The 17,094-nt window shown below is 42.9% G+C and overlaps 1 protein-coding gene across 1 annotated transcript; it reads left to right on the forward strand.

Moving 5' to 3' along the window:
- The first annotated feature begins 203 nt into the window (after positions 1 to 203).
- On the forward strand, positions 204 to 12,125 carry LOC139473882 (uncharacterized). The gene is made up of 12 exons (XM_071256670.1): positions 204 to 618; positions 953 to 1,112; positions 2,849 to 3,019; positions 3,588 to 3,679; positions 4,535 to 4,758; positions 5,310 to 5,560; positions 6,732 to 6,954; positions 8,073 to 8,162; positions 9,349 to 9,560; positions 10,386 to 10,586; positions 10,993 to 11,167; positions 11,913 to 12,125. Exons 1-12 carry the CDS (start codon positions 314 to 316, stop codon positions 12,026 to 12,028), a joined length of 2,220 nt encoding a protein of 739 aa, XP_071112771.1. The 5' UTR covers positions 204 to 313; the 3' UTR covers positions 12,029 to 12,125.
- The last annotated feature ends 4,969 nt before the right edge of the window (positions 12,126 to 17,094 follow it).

Below are 17,094 nucleotides of genomic sequence, written 5' to 3' on the forward strand. Positions count from 1 at the left end.
CAGACCATACTGCACAGCCAGAATATTACACTTGGGCCACGCTGTCCTCTCACACACCACACTGCACAGCCAGAATATTACACTGGGGTTATGCTGTCCTTTCACAAACCACACTGCACTGTACACTCGCCTTCTTTTGCTTGTCATCTCGCAATCTGTTTGGTGCTTATCTTTAGAAGACGGTTTCCAGATCAGTTACTGTCCTTGAAACACCCAACTGTTAGTTTTCAGCTGAGCACACTTTTCTCACGTGGGTCATATATAACTGTGGACATTGTTGTGAAACAACGACATTCTAAGCCATCGTCTGACCATGACCAGCTTACGTCTCCTGGTGGTGCTGGTGTTTGTGCTGCCCTCTCACGGCGACTTCCCCTTCAGGAACACAAGCCTGTCCTGGGACGAGCGTGTGGACGACCTGGTGGGCCGCCTCTCCATCGAGGAGATCATGTACCAGATGACCAAAGGAGGCACTAGCCCAGGCAATGGCCCCACTCCGCCCATCCCCAGACTTGGTATAGGGCCCTATTCCTGGAACACGGAGTGTCTGAGGGGAGACGTGGAGGCGGGGAACGCTACCTCCTTTCCCCAGTCTCTGGGTCTGGCGGCCGCCTGGGAGTGAGTAGCACAAGTCTCATGTACAGCGGTTTTCTAAATCTTATGTAGATGGATTTGTTTTTGGCTAGACTGTTGGTTTATGTTGCAATTTTGGCTATCTTTGACTCTTATATGACTCCAATTCGCTGGAAAAGTGTTGTATCTCACAGGTATCAGCTTTGGATGGATATGTCACACCACGATAACCTAGGCTAATATCTATACGCAGGTATGGATGGTGAAATTACACATGCCAGACACTCACAGAATCTCAATCTACATAAAAGTATTTGTTCACCTACGAGGACAGAGACACACTCGTTTATAAATACTCACATGTTGCCTCATGTTACAGCCCCGATGTTGTGTACAAAGTGGCAGAAGCGACGAGCGAAGAGGTTCGAGGAAAGTTTAATGATTTCGTGAAGAACAAACAGTACGGCTCCCACAAAGGAATCAGCTGCTTCAGCCCCGTCATTAACATCATGCGCGACCCCAGGTGGGGCAGGAACGAGGTAGTGTGACATAACAGACAAGCTATCAATCAAGTCACCCCTTAGTTGTACACGTGTACATAGAGGTTATCACGCGAGTGTGGTTAGGGGTGGTAGATATTCTGCATTAGGAATAAACATTGTATTTAGCGAGCCTTGGTCTGTCCGCTAGAACAACTGCCCTTTGTCAAAGGGAAGCTACTCTAACCCTAGTCTATGAGACGTCACGTTCAGACGTTGTTGACAGTCGGCGTGTCCTGTCATAACGTTAAGAGAACAATCAGATGTACACACAGCGACAAAACGAAACAAGGTAACAATTCAAACATATTTCGGCCAAATCCAACTATTTTAATTTGTGGAAAAGTTTCAAGCCACAGAGGTTTATAAGCACAGATATGGCTACTGATCCCGCTTGGATAGGCCTAGTGCCCTCGCAAAATTATGACGAAAATTATATCTCCAAAGTTGCCAAAACTTACAAAAATATACAAAAGTATATTAGACTGTTCTTTTGATAATGTTAGCAATCATCTCTGTAGTTTATCCAGATTCCCGATGATTAATTGATTGCCGAATGACAAGGGCGATGCCATGTTTGTTGATCCCTACTTGACCTTTGATATTTGCATCTCTATCCGCATATGACCCCAACGGATATCGATTTTATCCGTTGGCTTTATCCTGCAGAGAAACCTGCCCATTATATGATAAATGAAGATGTCTGAATCAGGGCTAGGGTTAGGGTTAACTGAATCTGTTTCGTGATCCATTAGTAAACATGGCACATCCAATGACCACTGTCCACAAAAGCCTCTCATCAAAAAGAGCAATGTTGTTCAGACAGTCCAGTTGGTCCATGTCCTAATAACAAGTTTCCACAATAGCCTCTCATCAAGAAGACCGCCTCCGTGGTCTATTGGTAGAGCGGAAGGTACGGGGTTCGATCCCCGGCCGCGTCATATCAAAAGACTTTAAAATATGGTACTTGTTGTTACCCTGTCTGGCGCTCGGCATTAAGGGGCTAAAACAAGGACTTGTCGGCTCGAAGTCAGTATACTGTGTCTGAGTGGGGTATTCATGTTAAACTGCGGCGTGATATCTCAGTGGGCTAGCACTGTAAATCGACATCAGTTCGGACTAGTACAAGCAGCCACACAGACACACACGCACGCGCACACACACACACGCACATATGCATGCACGTCGTACTAACAGGCAATAATCTTGGACGCGACGTTAAACCCAATTTCACCTCACCTCACCTCACCTCACCTCACCTCACCTCACCTCACCGCACCGCACCGCACCGCACCGCACCTCACCTCACCGCACCGCACCTCACCACACCTCACCAAGAAGAGCAATATTATTTAGGGAGTCCAGTTGAACCATGTCCAAACAACAAAGAGCTCGTTCTGAGTTGGAGATACAAGCCAGGGCAGTCCGGGGTTCTGTGTAGGTATTCGCTTGCCATCGTTGTCCTGTTTAAACCCTCAGTTGAGAACTATGAAATCTCCTTCAAGAACGTTGAATAAAGACATGTTATAAACATTTCGACTTTGATTCACGATGCATCATATTGTCATGGATGGCACTCAGCCACTTATTGTAGATGCTTTGTGAGATTGCAACAATTCAAGACAAAATGCCTCTTCTCTTCTATATTTTTCGACTTTACTCAGCTCAATACATATGAATGTCAGTTCGTGTCTAAATACATGACAGTTACATCGTAATCATTTCTGTGTCGCCAGGAAACCTATGGAGAGGACCCCCACCTGACTGGTCAGTACGCCGCCCACTTCGTGTGGGGACTGCAGGGTAACCACCCCCGCTATGTCCGAGCTAACGCCGGGTGTAAACACTTCGATGCGTACGCCGGCCCGGAGAGCATACCCGTCAGCAGAATGTCCTTCAATGCCGTTGTAAGTAGACCACGTGTCTCTATCAGTAAGCCACGTATTTGAAACAGTACGCTAAGTATCTTTGTCAGTAAAACAACGTGTCTCAATAAATAAATCGGTAAACCACTTGTCTGAGTCAGTATACCAAGTGTCTTAACACGTAAAACCACGTGTCTTTTTCAGTGAACAAACGTATTTGAATCAGTAAACCACGTGCCTTTATCTGTACAGTCATGTGTCTGTACAAGTAAACCACGTACCTGTGTCAGTAAACCACTTGTATATTATCAATCCAAGTGCATGTGTCAGTAAACCACGTGCTTGTTTCAGTAAAGGAGTAAGATACCTCTGTCTACTAGCCCCAATATCTATACATAAACCGTGTGACTGCATCTGCCTGTACAATGCGTGTTACCATCTATGTCAACGGGATCACAGTCATACACTGAATGTGTTTCCAAATTTAGATTGCACTGTGTCTGAATTGTGAACTTTGGTTTCTACTTTTCTTGGTTTGTCGGTTGTTTCAATTCGTATAAAGAGAACATTTAACAATTTCTTCAACTGCCCTCCCATTGCCTATTCTAAGGTTTCAGAGCGAGACTGGCGAACAACATTCCTGCCCGCATTTAGAACATGCGTCAAGGCGGGGACCTACAACATCATGTGTAGCTACAACAGGTATGTGCCTTCAGAGCATGCGTCAAGGCGGGGACCTACAACATCATGTGTAGCTACAACAGGTATGTGCCTTCAGAGCATGCGTCAAGGCGGGGACCTACAACATCATGTGTAGCTACAACATATATGTGCCTTCACAGCATGCGTCAAGGCGGGGACTTACAACATCATGTGCAACATTTTAAGACTTCTTTTCCGTTTCTCTGTGTCTACTGATCCTCAGTTCCTTCTAGTCATCTACCATTCTGCAAATACCAAGCTCTGTTCCTCAGTTCCTTCTTGTGCTCTATTGCTCTGCAAATACCAAACTCTGTTCCTCAGTTCCTTCTTTTCCTTTATTGTTCTTCAAATACCAAGCTCTGTTCCTCAGTTCCTTCTTGTCCTCTATTGTTCTGCAAATACCAAACTCTGTTCCTCAGTTCCTTCTTTTCCTTTATTGTTCTGCAAATACCAAGCTCTGTTCCTCAGTTCCTTCTTGTCATCTATTGTTCTGCAAATATCATGCTCTGGTCCTCGGTTCTTTTTTGTCCTCTATTGTTCTGCAAATACCAAGCTCTGTTCCTCACTTCCTTCTGGTCCTCTATTGTTCTGCAAATACCAAGCTCTGTTCCTCAGTTCCTTCTTGTCCTCTTTTGTTCTGCAAATACCAAGCTCTGTTTCTCAGTTCCTTCTTGTCCCCTATTGTTCTGCAAATACCATGCTCTGTGCCTCTTTTCCTTATATTTGTCAGTTTCTCCGCTCCTCATGTTCATCTTGACCTGTTAATGATATGATCTGTTATTCTGTTCCTGATATACATTTGTTATGCATATATGTTATTTGTGTTCCTTGTATTCCCTATGCCCCTGTTCCCAGCATCAATGGTGTACCAGCGTGTGCCAACAAGCGGCTGCTGACGGATATCCTTAGAGACGAGTGGGGTTTTCAGGGCTACGTCGTCAGCGACCAGGGTGCAATAGAAAACATCATCGGTTCCCACCACTACTTAAACAACAGCGTAGATACTGTAGCAGCCTGCGTCAATGCTGGATGTAACCTCGAACTTGCAGGCAAAGCGGAGGCCGTGTATCTGTCTATGTGTGAGTAACCACTTCCCTCAAACATAATGTGCAACCACCTATGTGTGAGTAACGACATCCCTCAAACACATGTGCAACCAACTACGTGTCAGTGACGACATCCCTCATACACATGTGCAACCACCTATGTGTCAGTAACAACATCCCTCAAACACAATGTGCAACCACCTATGTGTCAGTAACGACATCCCTCATACACATGTGCAACCACCTATGTGTCAGTAACAACATCCCTCAAACACAATGTGCAACCACGTATGTGTCAGTAACGACATCCCTCAAAAACAATGTGCAACCACCTATGTGTCAGTAACAACATCCCTCAAACACATGTGCAACCACCTATGTGTCAGTAAAAACATCCCTCATACACATGTGCAACCACCTATGTGTGAGTAACAACATCCCTAAAACACAATGTGCAACCACCTATGTATCAGTAACGACATCCCCCACACGCAATGTGCAACCACCTATGTGTCCAGACAGTGAAGTGATTGTTGTCCAGACAGTAGAGTGAGTGTTCTTCAGATAGTAGCGTGTTGTTTCAGTGGATGCCGTTAAGCAGGGGAAGTTGACCGAGGACCTAATGAGGGAACGAGTTAAGAAGCTGTTCTACACCAGGATGAGACTGGGAGAGTTCGATCCCCCCTCCATGAACCCGTACTCCACATATGACCTCTCGTATGTAGAGTCCGCGGCTCACAGGGAACTCGCTGTATGGGCTGCCACAAGAACATTTGTCCTCCTGAAGAATGATGGCGGGTTTCTTCCACTCAAGCAGAAAATCGACACTATTGGAGTATGTACTGGGACCCATTACACAAGCTTATGGTTCTTCAAGCACATTTTTGCGTCTCCTGGTTGTGGGCGTCATGACTAACTGTGTACCATACTTCACCATGACTAACTATGTACCATACTTCACCATGACTAACTGTGTACCATACTTCACTATGACTAACTGTGTAAAATACTTCACCATGACTAACTGTGTACCATACTTCACCATGACTAACTATGTACCATACTTCACCATGACTAACTATGTACCATACTTCACCATGACTAACTGTGTACCATACTTCACCATGACTAACTGTGTAAAATACTTCACCATGACTAACTGTGTACCCTACTTCACCATGACTAACTGTGTACCATACTTCACCATGACTAACTATGTACCATACTTCACCATGACTAACAGTGTACCATACTTCACCATGACTAACTGTGTAAAATACTTCACCATGACTAACTGTGTACCCTACTTCACCATGACTAACTGTGTAAAATACTTCACCATGACTAACTGTGTACCCTACTTCACCATGACTAACTGTGTAAAATACTTCACCATGACTAACTGTGTACCGGCCTTCACCATGACTAACTGTGTACCATACTTCCCCATGTTTAACTATGAACCACACTTCACCATGACTAACTGTGTACCATACTTCACCATGACTAACTGTGTACCCTGCTTCACCATGACTAACTGTGTACCGTACTTCACCATGACTAACTGTGTACCATACTTCACCATGACTAACTGTGTACCATACTTCACCATGACTAACTGTGTACCATACTTCACCATGACTAACTGTGTACCCTGCTTCACCATGACTAACTGTGTACCCTGCTTCACCATGACTAACTGTGTACCATACTTCACCATGACTAACTGTGTACCATACTTCACCATGACTAACTGTGTACCATACTTCACCATGACTAACTGTGTACCATACTTCACTAGGTTGTGGGCGTCATGACTAACTGTGTACCGTATTTCACTAGGTTGTTGGCGTCATGACTAACTGTTTACCGTATTTCACCAGGTTGTGGGCGTCATGACTAACTGTGTACCGTATTTCACTAGGTTGTGGGCGTCATGACTAACTGTGTACCATACTTCACCAGGTTGTGGGCGTCATGACTAACTGTGTACCGTATTTCACCAGGTTGTGGGCGTCATGACGTTTGAAGGCAACAACACCGTCGGCAACTACGCCCCCAACACCGACCCTCGCTTCATGTCGCGGACAATCGACGGTCTGAGAACGCTTGGGAACGTGGTTCAGGCTGCCTCTGGCTGTAACGACAGCATGTGCGAGAAATACGATGCCGCCGCTATCAAAAAGGCAGTTACCGGTGTCGACGTGTTGTTCATCACGCTAGGAACAGGTGGATATATTCTTGTTTGATAGTCTTATATATGGTATTTTTGTCGATTCTATATAACCTTTATATCGGTGACATGTTGACATAATCACATACTGGTGTAGTGTTGTCACCTCAGTGTTGTAACTAGGGTAACATACCCACATGCTGGGGTAATTATATCACCTCAGTGTTGTACATAGGGTAACATACCCACATGCTGGTGTAATGATATCACCTCAATGTTGTACATAGGGTAACATACCCACATGACGGTGTAATGATATCACCTCAGTGTTGTAACTAGGGTAACATACCCACATGCTGGTGTAATGCTATCACCTCAATGTTGTAACTAGGGTAACATACCCACATGCTGGTGTAGTGATACAACCTCAATGTTGTAACTAGGGTAACATACCCACATGCTGGTGTAGTGATATGACTTCAGTGTTGTAACTAGGGTAACATACCCACAAGCTGGTGTAGTGATACAACCCTCAGTGTTGTAACTAGGGTAACATACCCACTTGCTGGTGTAGTGATACAACCTCAATGTTATAACTAGGGTAACATACCCACAAGCTGGTGTAGTGATACAACCCTCAGTGTTGTAACTAGGGTAACATACCCACAAGCTGGTGTAGTGATACAACCTCAGTGTTGTAACTAGGGTGACATATCCACATGCTGGTGTGGTGATACAACCTCAATGTTGTAACTAGGGTAACATACCCACAAACTGGTGTAGTGATATCACCTCAGTGTTGTAACTAGGGTAACATACCCACTTGCTGGTGTAGTGATACAACCCTCAGTGTTGTAACTAGGGTAACATACCCACATGCTAGTGTAATGATACAACCCTCAGTGTTGTAACTAGGGTAACATACCCACAAGCTGGTGTAATGCTATCACCTCAATGTTGTAACTAGGGTAACATACCCACAAGCTGGTGTAATGCTATCACCTCAGTGTTGTAACTAGGGTAACATACCCACATGCTGGTGTGGTGATACAACCCTCAGTGTTGTAACTAGGGTAACATACCCACTCGCTGGTGTAGTGATACAACCTCAGTGTCGTAACTAGGATGGCATACCCACTGCTCTCTCTGTGTATGACATGTATTTTCTCTCCAGGAGCCAGAATCGAGAAAGAAGGACACGACAAACCGGACATCGAGCTGCCAGCCGGACAGGTGCAGCTCCTAAACGATGCCGTCCAGTACAGTAAGTACATACCACGTGATAACATGTCCTTCTCTATCGTGTATCATGTGATATCATGGTATACTGTACAGTAAGTACATACCACGTGATAACATGTCCTTCTCTACCGTGTATCATGTGATATCATGGTATACTGTAGAGTAAGTACATACCACGTGATAACATGTCCTTCTCTACCGTGTATCATGTGATATCATGGTATACTGTAGAGTAAGTACATACCACGTGATAACATGTCCTTCTCTACCGTGTATCATGTGATATCATGGTATACTGTACAGTAAATTTATATTACGTATTAGCACGTCATTCTCTACCGTTTGTACGTATCATGTGATATCATGGTATACTGTACAGTAAGTACATACCACCCGATAGCACGTCATTCTCTACCGTGTATCATACGATATCATGGTATACTGTACAGTAAATTTATATTACGTATTAGCACGTCATTCTCTACCGTTTGTACGTATCATGTGATATCATGGTATACTGCACAGTAAGTACATACCACCCGATAGCACCTCATTCTCTACCGTTTGTACGTATCATGTGATATCATGGTATACTGTACAGTTCGCAGATACCACCCGATAGCACGTCATTCTCTACCGTTTGTACGTATCGTGTGATATCATGGTGTACTGTACAGTAAATTTATATTACGTATTAGCACGTCATTCTCTACCGTTTGTACGTCTCGTGTGACATCATGGTGTACTGTACAGTAAATTTATATTACGTATTAGCACGTCATTCTCTACCGTTTGTACGTCTCGTGTGATATCATGGTGTACTGTACAGTAAATTTATATTACGTATTAGCACGTCATTCTCTACCGTTTGTACGTATCGTGTGATATCATGGCGTACAGTAGAGTGAGTAGATACCACGTGATATAATGCCACACTGTACTGTTCGGAGAGTACATTCCAGACAGTGTGTTAAAACAACCAATGGACACAAAGCTCATCATAGTTATGATGCATATAACCATACATGAGTTCAACAGGGACAATAGAAGCCACTTTTCTGCCATTAAAAATAAATAATCAATGTTAATGAACATCATAGTTTTACATCATGTTGACCAATACTCGGGAGAAAATCCTGTTGACTGCCCCTAAGAGAACTCTGCCATTGAACAACTGAGGTTTCAGCTTAACATTTAAATATTTTCAGGTGGGAATGTCCCGATAGTTCTACTGCTATTTAACGCTGGTCCTCTCAATATGACCTTTGCTGTCGAGAACCCTCGCATCGTGTCCATTATGGAAGTGTTCTACCCTGCCCAGGCCACGGGGGAGGCGCTCAGGAGGGTCCTCACCAACGATGGGGGAAACAATGTCCCCGCAGGAAGACTTCCCTACACATGGCCGAGGTCTCTGGATGGGGTAGGTGAAATGTCCCTATAGGAAGACTTCCCTACACATGACCCAGGTCTCTGGATGGGGTAGGTGAAATGTCCCTATAGAAGACTGCCCTATACATGACCCAGGTGTCTGGATGGGGTAGGTGAAATGTCCCTATAGGAAGACTGCCCTATACATGACCCAGGTGTCTGGATGGGGTAGGTGAAATGTCCCTATAGAAGACTGCCCTATACATGACCCAGGTGTCTGGATGGGGTAGGTGAAATGTCACTACAGGAACACTGCCCTATACATGGCCCAGGTCTCTGCCTGGAGGTGCCGTGTGGCATGTTCAAATCACGCCCAGGCCAGTGGAGGCTTGTTAGGTAGTGTGGTATTGTGTTTTATCATCCCAAACTGGCTCCCACAGGAGATATCGCTGCAATGAAATGGCATCACAATGGTTTGCTGACCATTGTGACGTCATTGTTACATGACGTCACAATCAAATGACATCACTAATGACTCTGCTATTGAAGCTGTTAGCAGTACTTTTTACACTTAATACACTGCTTAGTACTGTCTACAAACTGAAAAAGTTGGAAGAATGATGTTGGATGATAAATAAAATTTCACGCTCGTGTCTTTAGATATCAAACATATCAACACTCGTTGATAAATGTGGAAAAAATCCTTCGCAAGCCTCGGTGTTTTCCTATTTTTATCAACTCGTGTTGATTTATTTGATATCAAAAGACACTCTGGTGAGATTATCTATGTAATATCCTACATCCTAGTGATTAGTTAAATATATGACCTGAAAGCTGGGTAACCACTACTATAGCTAAAACGTTTTAATGTGTCTAGTTCCCTGAGATGGTGAACTACTCCATGGACGGCCGCACCTACCGCTACTTCAACACAGAAGTACTCTACCCCTTCGGATATGGCCTTTCATACTCCACGTTCTTCTACAAGGAAGTGACGTATTCGGGAATGGTGAAGGCAGGACAGAGCGCCAATGTAACCACAGTGGTCGTCAACAACGGGCCTTATGCCGCTGACGAGGTTCGTGTCCTGTCGACCAGATCGTTCGATATGTGTATCTAAATGCATTTTGCTCGGGTTACGGTCAACTAGTCCCAATCGGACATTTTGAACCCATCTCTTGAGACCGAAAGCGGGTACCCGGGTAGGGTAGGGTAAAAAAGGGGTTGGGTATCTATCATTTCTGAAATTCACTTTGCCATGTGTGTCATGAAGGCATTGCACTCGTTTTCCCATGACGTGATCCATGCTGTTCTGTTTATATCAACATGTGGATGCCAACAACATTCCGATATGCAGTACAGTAATTCAGTCTCAAGTTACATAATACAGTCATTCATTAAATGTATATTACGAGTGGAAGCACAGCATATAAGAGTGTATGCTTACTTAGAAACGAACTGACTCACTTGCTTCCACTCCACAGGTAGTGCAGCTGTACGTGCGATGGAAGAGTCCGTCCGTCCCCACCCCAAAGATTCAGTTGGTGGACTTCAAGAGAGTGTCCTTAGCGGTCAAACAGGAGCTGACCGTCAACCTGACCATAACAGCCCAGAACATGGCGATCTGGGACGACTACTACGGCTGGATAGTCGAGGACGGTAAGTTGTATAAAGGCAAAGTCAGCCCTGTCTGTGTCCTCTTAAACCAGAGCATAAGGGGCGCATCAAGGTGGATCAAGGTGAACAAGGTGGATCAAGGTGAACAAGGTGGATCAAGGTGATTGAGCATGGATCTAGTGGGGTTCTAGTGGGGTTTAAGGTTCAGAGTGGTCTTGGTGGTGTTGTGTCCTTCGAGTTACTTCCGGATAGCTCAAGATTGTTCAGTAACCATCACACATTCTGTGTATGTACAGGCCGCCATGCAACCTTCACACATTCTGTGTATGTACAGGCCGCCATGCAACCTTCACACATTCTGTGTATGTACAGGCCGCCATGCAACCCTCACACATTCCGTGTATGTACAGGCCGCCATGCAACCTTCACACATTCTGTGTATGTACAGGTCGCCATGCAACCCTCACACATTCTGTGTATGTACAGGCCACCATGCAACCCTCACACATTCTGTGTATGTACAGACCGCCATGCAAACCCACACATTCTGTGTATGTACAGGCCGCCATGCAACCTTCACACATTCTGTGTATGTACAGGCCGCCATGCAACCTTCACACATTCTGTGTATGTACAGGCCGCCATGCAACCCTCACTCATTCTGTGTATGTACAGGCCGCCATGCAACCTTCACACATTCTGTGTATGTACAGACCGCCATGCAACCCTCACATATTCTGTGTATGTACAGGCCGCCATGTCACCCTGTCTCTGTTGGTTGTTGCAGGTTACCTGGAGATATTTGTCGGTGGCCAGCAGCCCAACCAGGTGCCGACTGTTCCATCCAATATACTGTCAGGATCAGTGTTGATTAACGGCACCGTGATTCTAGGGAAGTATTAGTCGTCATGGTATCTCGCTGTATCAGGTCATCTTGTCGCCAGATAAAATATTCTTTTATTCGTTTCATGTCTGTATTCTTAATTTCGTGTTCACTGTAATAAATCATCATACAACTGCTGTTATTGACACTGAATGTACAACTGTTGATATATCAATGGTCGACACTGAATGTATAATTTGTGGTACAGACTATATTCGTGAGTGATATATTCCCAGAGGAAGGCTCTGACCAAATGTCAACCCTCGTGTACCATCGCTTGTACAGGTGGACGCCGCCGTCAATTTGAAACGTGTTATCACGTGGGTCACCACGGGAGTATGGTGTTGTGTGTATGTTTTATTTTGTTCCACGCAAGTGACGGCCACAGGATACATATTTTAATCCTTTCAAAGAAACCTGAATGCCGACGAAGTGGTTTTTAATAAGCTATCAACCGATGGTAGCGAGTGCCTTACGTCACAGAATTCTATAGTGTGCATTAGGCATTCCGTCGAGGGACACAGGGAAACTCCGGGTAGTTCTAACCACCTACCAACGGAGTGCGTGCCAAGACAACTGGCTATATGTTAGAACCGACAAGACCCGAGAACAAGCGTAGTCCCACAACAAGAGTGGTATGTCAACTTGACCTTCTTGTCGATGGTAAGTTGAAATTTGCTTGAAAACACATTATTCTTTGTATTTGATAACTTGAATGGCCAACATAAATCGGACCTTAAACAGGGGTGTGTCAGCGATGTAGAGTTATGTGCCCTTGATGTGAGGAAAACAGCTGACGACAAGGCGACAGATAGGTTTTACACACTTTGGGAAAACACCGCTTAGCTTCATCAGACTCTCTTTAATTCTCCAGTGAAAGTATTCATACAGCTTTGTAAGCTGGGTCCTTTTTCTTGATCTTCGCAATCAGGAGACACCACAGCAGGAACACAACGACTTGTTTCAAGTTGCGATACGTTTTATTCAAACTGGTTTGGATACGGTAAAACAGATACCACACAAACATGCTGGCAGCAATCTGAATTACTTAGGAGCGCATTGACCTCTGACCTATCTACTTGCGTCCCGCAAACCGTTCTCCCTAATCATGATTTTCCACCTCATTTTATCCTTAAACTTTTCTAATGATAAATTACTATGACGTCACGAGGTTGTGAGTCTGTTATGAAGACTGAGTAGTTAACCAGCTTCATATTGACTTATCCGAGGTTCTGACCTCGTACCTTCAAGTTAATCTCATCAATTAAGTCCTTGATATATAATCTAACTTCCAATTACATGAGTAGAACCGGTTCTCTCCCTTGTACAATTCGTATAGTTTAATGCTATCTACTAATATCTCTTAAATCATCTTGGTTGACTCGTGACAACCTTAACTCTCTACATGACTCCGAGATCCCTGTACTCTGTACCCTGTCATTCTCAATGGAAAACCAATTAATTAAATATAATTGGCCGCCACCTGCGCTCCTCGTACATATAGTTATACAACGTGAGTACTTTAACAAACCACGTAGTTGGTACATATTAATTCCTTCACTTTATTTCATAGTGAATTTAACAATCTCATATTAATATATAATTCATGTACACAATTATGCCTGCATTTATCTTATTTATTTATATATAATTATAACCAGGTGTGCAACTCCTGGTTACAGCTTTCAGTTCATCGTGATTGGCGAATGTCAAAGTACAATTGATCAAAATATATTTGTTTTCAGGATTTTCCTATTTCTGTTCAGGTTTACGTTGAGTTCAGTGTCATGATATTGCTCATGAGAGATTATGTCATTAAGTGCTTATGTTGTTTGGCAGCAATGAATAAAATGTAAAACCTTTTAAAAGATGCATTATTTCTAAATAATTACAAAACGTTCATCATATCAATTAATTTTGTAGTCCCTTCATTTTTCATTGACAAGGAGAACATGAATGACAAGCTATTCCCAATAGATATCATGGCCTGTACCATTTTTATGCCATTTGTTTCTGGGGAACGCCCATCAATTACTGCAGAGATAAGAAAAGTCAAAACAACGTAGCATTTGAGTTGCGCCAGAGACGATATTCAGTGAGGGGTAAAATATATTTTTACTAATTTCAATGTATTCATATTTAACAGGGTTGATCAAGATCCTTCATGAAGTGGAGCTCGGTTATACAGCAACAACATCACCAAAAGAAGAGACTTCTCTTAAATAGAATCTAATGTATATGAGGTCGCAATTGTAAATTTGCGTTTAGCCCAGTGTGTCCTTCGTGTGTACTACCGGGGCAGCAAACAGTCCTCGTGAGGAGATTGTTCTTATGGTCACTGCAACTTTGTATATTGCACGCTGTATACATAATGGATACTCGTACTTGTCTGTATACAAAATATATATCTGAAGTCCACGGTCTTCGTCAGCCATTGCCATTAAAACAGTTTTATACGTTTATCTGTAAGTACATTTCATTATCAATATATAAATCGGCTTCCAAACAGCAAGGATTTGAAAAGAAAATCTGACTTGAACATTTACTGTTAGCACAGTTGTAATGGTCTCAATGTCCACCTTCCCACAGCACGGATCTGAAAGATTATGAGCTTTTAATTGAATAGTAAATTTAATAGCTCATTTCAAACCAGTGTCAGATCTTCCGGGAACATTGGGCGCCGGGTCGCGGTGTACATGTTGTCACGTGAATATCAGCCGTAACCTTATCGACCGCATTCACCCGTCTGTGATAAACATGGATGCTGGTGTCTATAACTTCACCCCTTAGCTTGGTCTTCCATCTTCCGACAGAGCCACCTTCGTCCAGGGGCCTGAAGTTAGCAGCGGGTTCGTTATTGGTTATTCGTTTTTCGAATAACGAAAAACAAGCCAGCACCGGGTTCGTTATTCAAAGGTTGTATATTAAACAACTACAGTAATGTGGTCAAATACACTGCAACTCATTTATTATATGACAGCAGGCTCGTCTTACATCATCATCCAAAAGCTGTTTAGTTATTCAGTACTTTCGAATAACGAAAAACCAACCAGCACCGGGTTCGTTATTCAGACTTGGTTTTACAAATATAAGATACCGTATTTCCAGTGGGTTCGTTATTCGTTTTTCGAATAACGAAAAACAAGCCAGCGCCGGGTTCGTTATTCACAGGCTGTATATTAAACTGCATCAATGTGGTCAAATACACTGAAACTCATTTAATATATGACAGCAGATTCGTCTAACACTCATCTTTTGTCAAAACACTATTCAGTTGGATTCTTTCCGGCAGTTTATGGATGAATAATAACGAACTAAAAGGGGATAGATCAAACTGTATTCACTTTATTTGTAGGAAAGGGTTACAATACCACTTACACTCTTGTATGATAACTTTCATTACAGTTAAAAGTAGTGAGTTACCCAGACATTATTTTCTATAAAAACTCTTTCGTCAGATAGCAGTTATGTTCATTCTAGAGATTAATTTGCTTTGGAGAGAAAGTTCTATACGTCACAATGCAAAACTGATCCATCTGACTGCTATAATACTAAATGACAATGTATCTATACAGACAATGTACACTTATATTTACTGAAGTGTTGAACCCTACTGAACTATAATCCAAGTTTACTGCACTATGCAAGTGCTTGTCTAGAACTGTGCAAACAAACGTGAGGTTAACATGTCACCTATATGATGAATACAATCATGGGATCCATTACAGGTCGTTGTCAACGATCAAAGTTACAAACCCCCAAAAAAATAATGTCATAGTTTCAGACATTCGGAGAGGAGTAAGACATCTTACTGCAGTTGTGTGATATGTCATCACCATTTACTGACCAGTCATGTAATTCATGAAAACATAGATACATTGTAAGACTCTGTTCTATAGTGGGTGATGATGGACACTGACCAGAAACGTTTTTTTCTGTGGGAACAGATATAGGTGTTGTGGTTGAAGAAAGCGATACAGTGGCAGGGTCCAGAGCAGAGGCCACACTCATTATACAATTAAATGTTCCTATATTTGTTAATTTGTCCTTAAATACAGTCAATATTTAATGAGGGCTACTTCTGCAAAGGTTTTCCCACAATTTAAGTCATTATTGTAAATAAGTACATCAATAAAAACTGTAGCAGTTTCCTTATTCCATTTATTTATATATTTTCTTGGACATGAACTGAATAACGAACCCAGTGCTGGTTAGTTTTCCTTATTCAAAAGTATTGAATAGCTCAGTTGTTGGGAGATAGACCATAGACTATCTTCTATTTAATAGAATTGTTGTACATAAACTGAATAAAGAACCCGGAATCTGACCACATTACTGTAGTTGTTTAATATACAGCCTTTCAATAACGAACCGGTGCTGGCTTGTTTTTCGTTATTAAAAAAGAAAACGAATGACGAATAACGAACCCACTGGAAATACGGTACCTTATATTTGTTATACCAAGTCTGAATAACGAACCCGGTGCTGGTTGGTTTTTCGTTATTCGAAAGTACTGAATAACTAAACAGCTTTTGGATGATGATGTAAGACGAACCTGCTGTCATATTTTAAATGAGTTTCAGTGTATTTGTCCACATTACTGTAGTTTAATATACAGCCTTTGAATAACGAACCCGCTGCTAACTTCAGGCCCCTCCCCCGTCCAGCATAAGCGACGTTACAGTGAACACATTACACGGTCACCTCAGCAAAGGAAATCTTTATACCTGCAGCTTGCTGGGCACACTATATATTACTCTCGCAACTGGTCAAGTGCAGCTGTACGTACGTGGCATAAACAGACTCGTACATGCGAATAAAATTGCGTAATCATTGATAAGAGTCAGCGCGCATTGAATGTTGGTCCACCAAACACGGCCTTTCTTCTCTCTAAATGCAGTGGTCAAGCGCTGATAAGTTTTTTCGAACCAACTGGCTCATGTGTGACTATCGGCTAAACTACGATTAAAATCAACTCAACTCAGGCAACACTGAGAGCTTTTTCTTACCACCAACATTCGTGTAGTCGACTTTATCAGCATAAGGCAGATACATATTTGGAAATCAGGGAAATTGTTAAAGTTAC

Source organism: Haliotis cracherodii, unplaced genomic scaffold, assembly GCF_022045235.1.
Source record: "Haliotis cracherodii isolate W230 unplaced genomic scaffold, xgHalCrac1.p SCAF_3, whole genome shotgun sequence".
NCBI classification, from domain to species: domain Eukaryota; kingdom Metazoa; phylum Mollusca; class Gastropoda; order Lepetellida; family Haliotidae; genus Haliotis; species Haliotis cracherodii.

Excerpts from the sequence above, each read along its gene's own strand:
- LOC139473882 (XM_071256670.1), top strand. The coding sequence starts at position 314 with ATGACCAGCTTACGTCTCCTGGTGGTGCTGGTGTTTGTGCTGCCCTCT. Across the intron at positions 1,113-2,848 it reads CCAGGTGGGGCAGGAACGAG|GAAACCTATGGAGAGGACCC; the intron begins GTAGTGTGACAT and ends CTGTGTCGCCAG. Across the intron at positions 10,587-10,992 it reads GGCCTTATGCCGCTGACGAG|GTAGTGCAGCTGTACGTGCG; the intron begins GTTCGTGTCCTG and ends TCCACTCCACAG.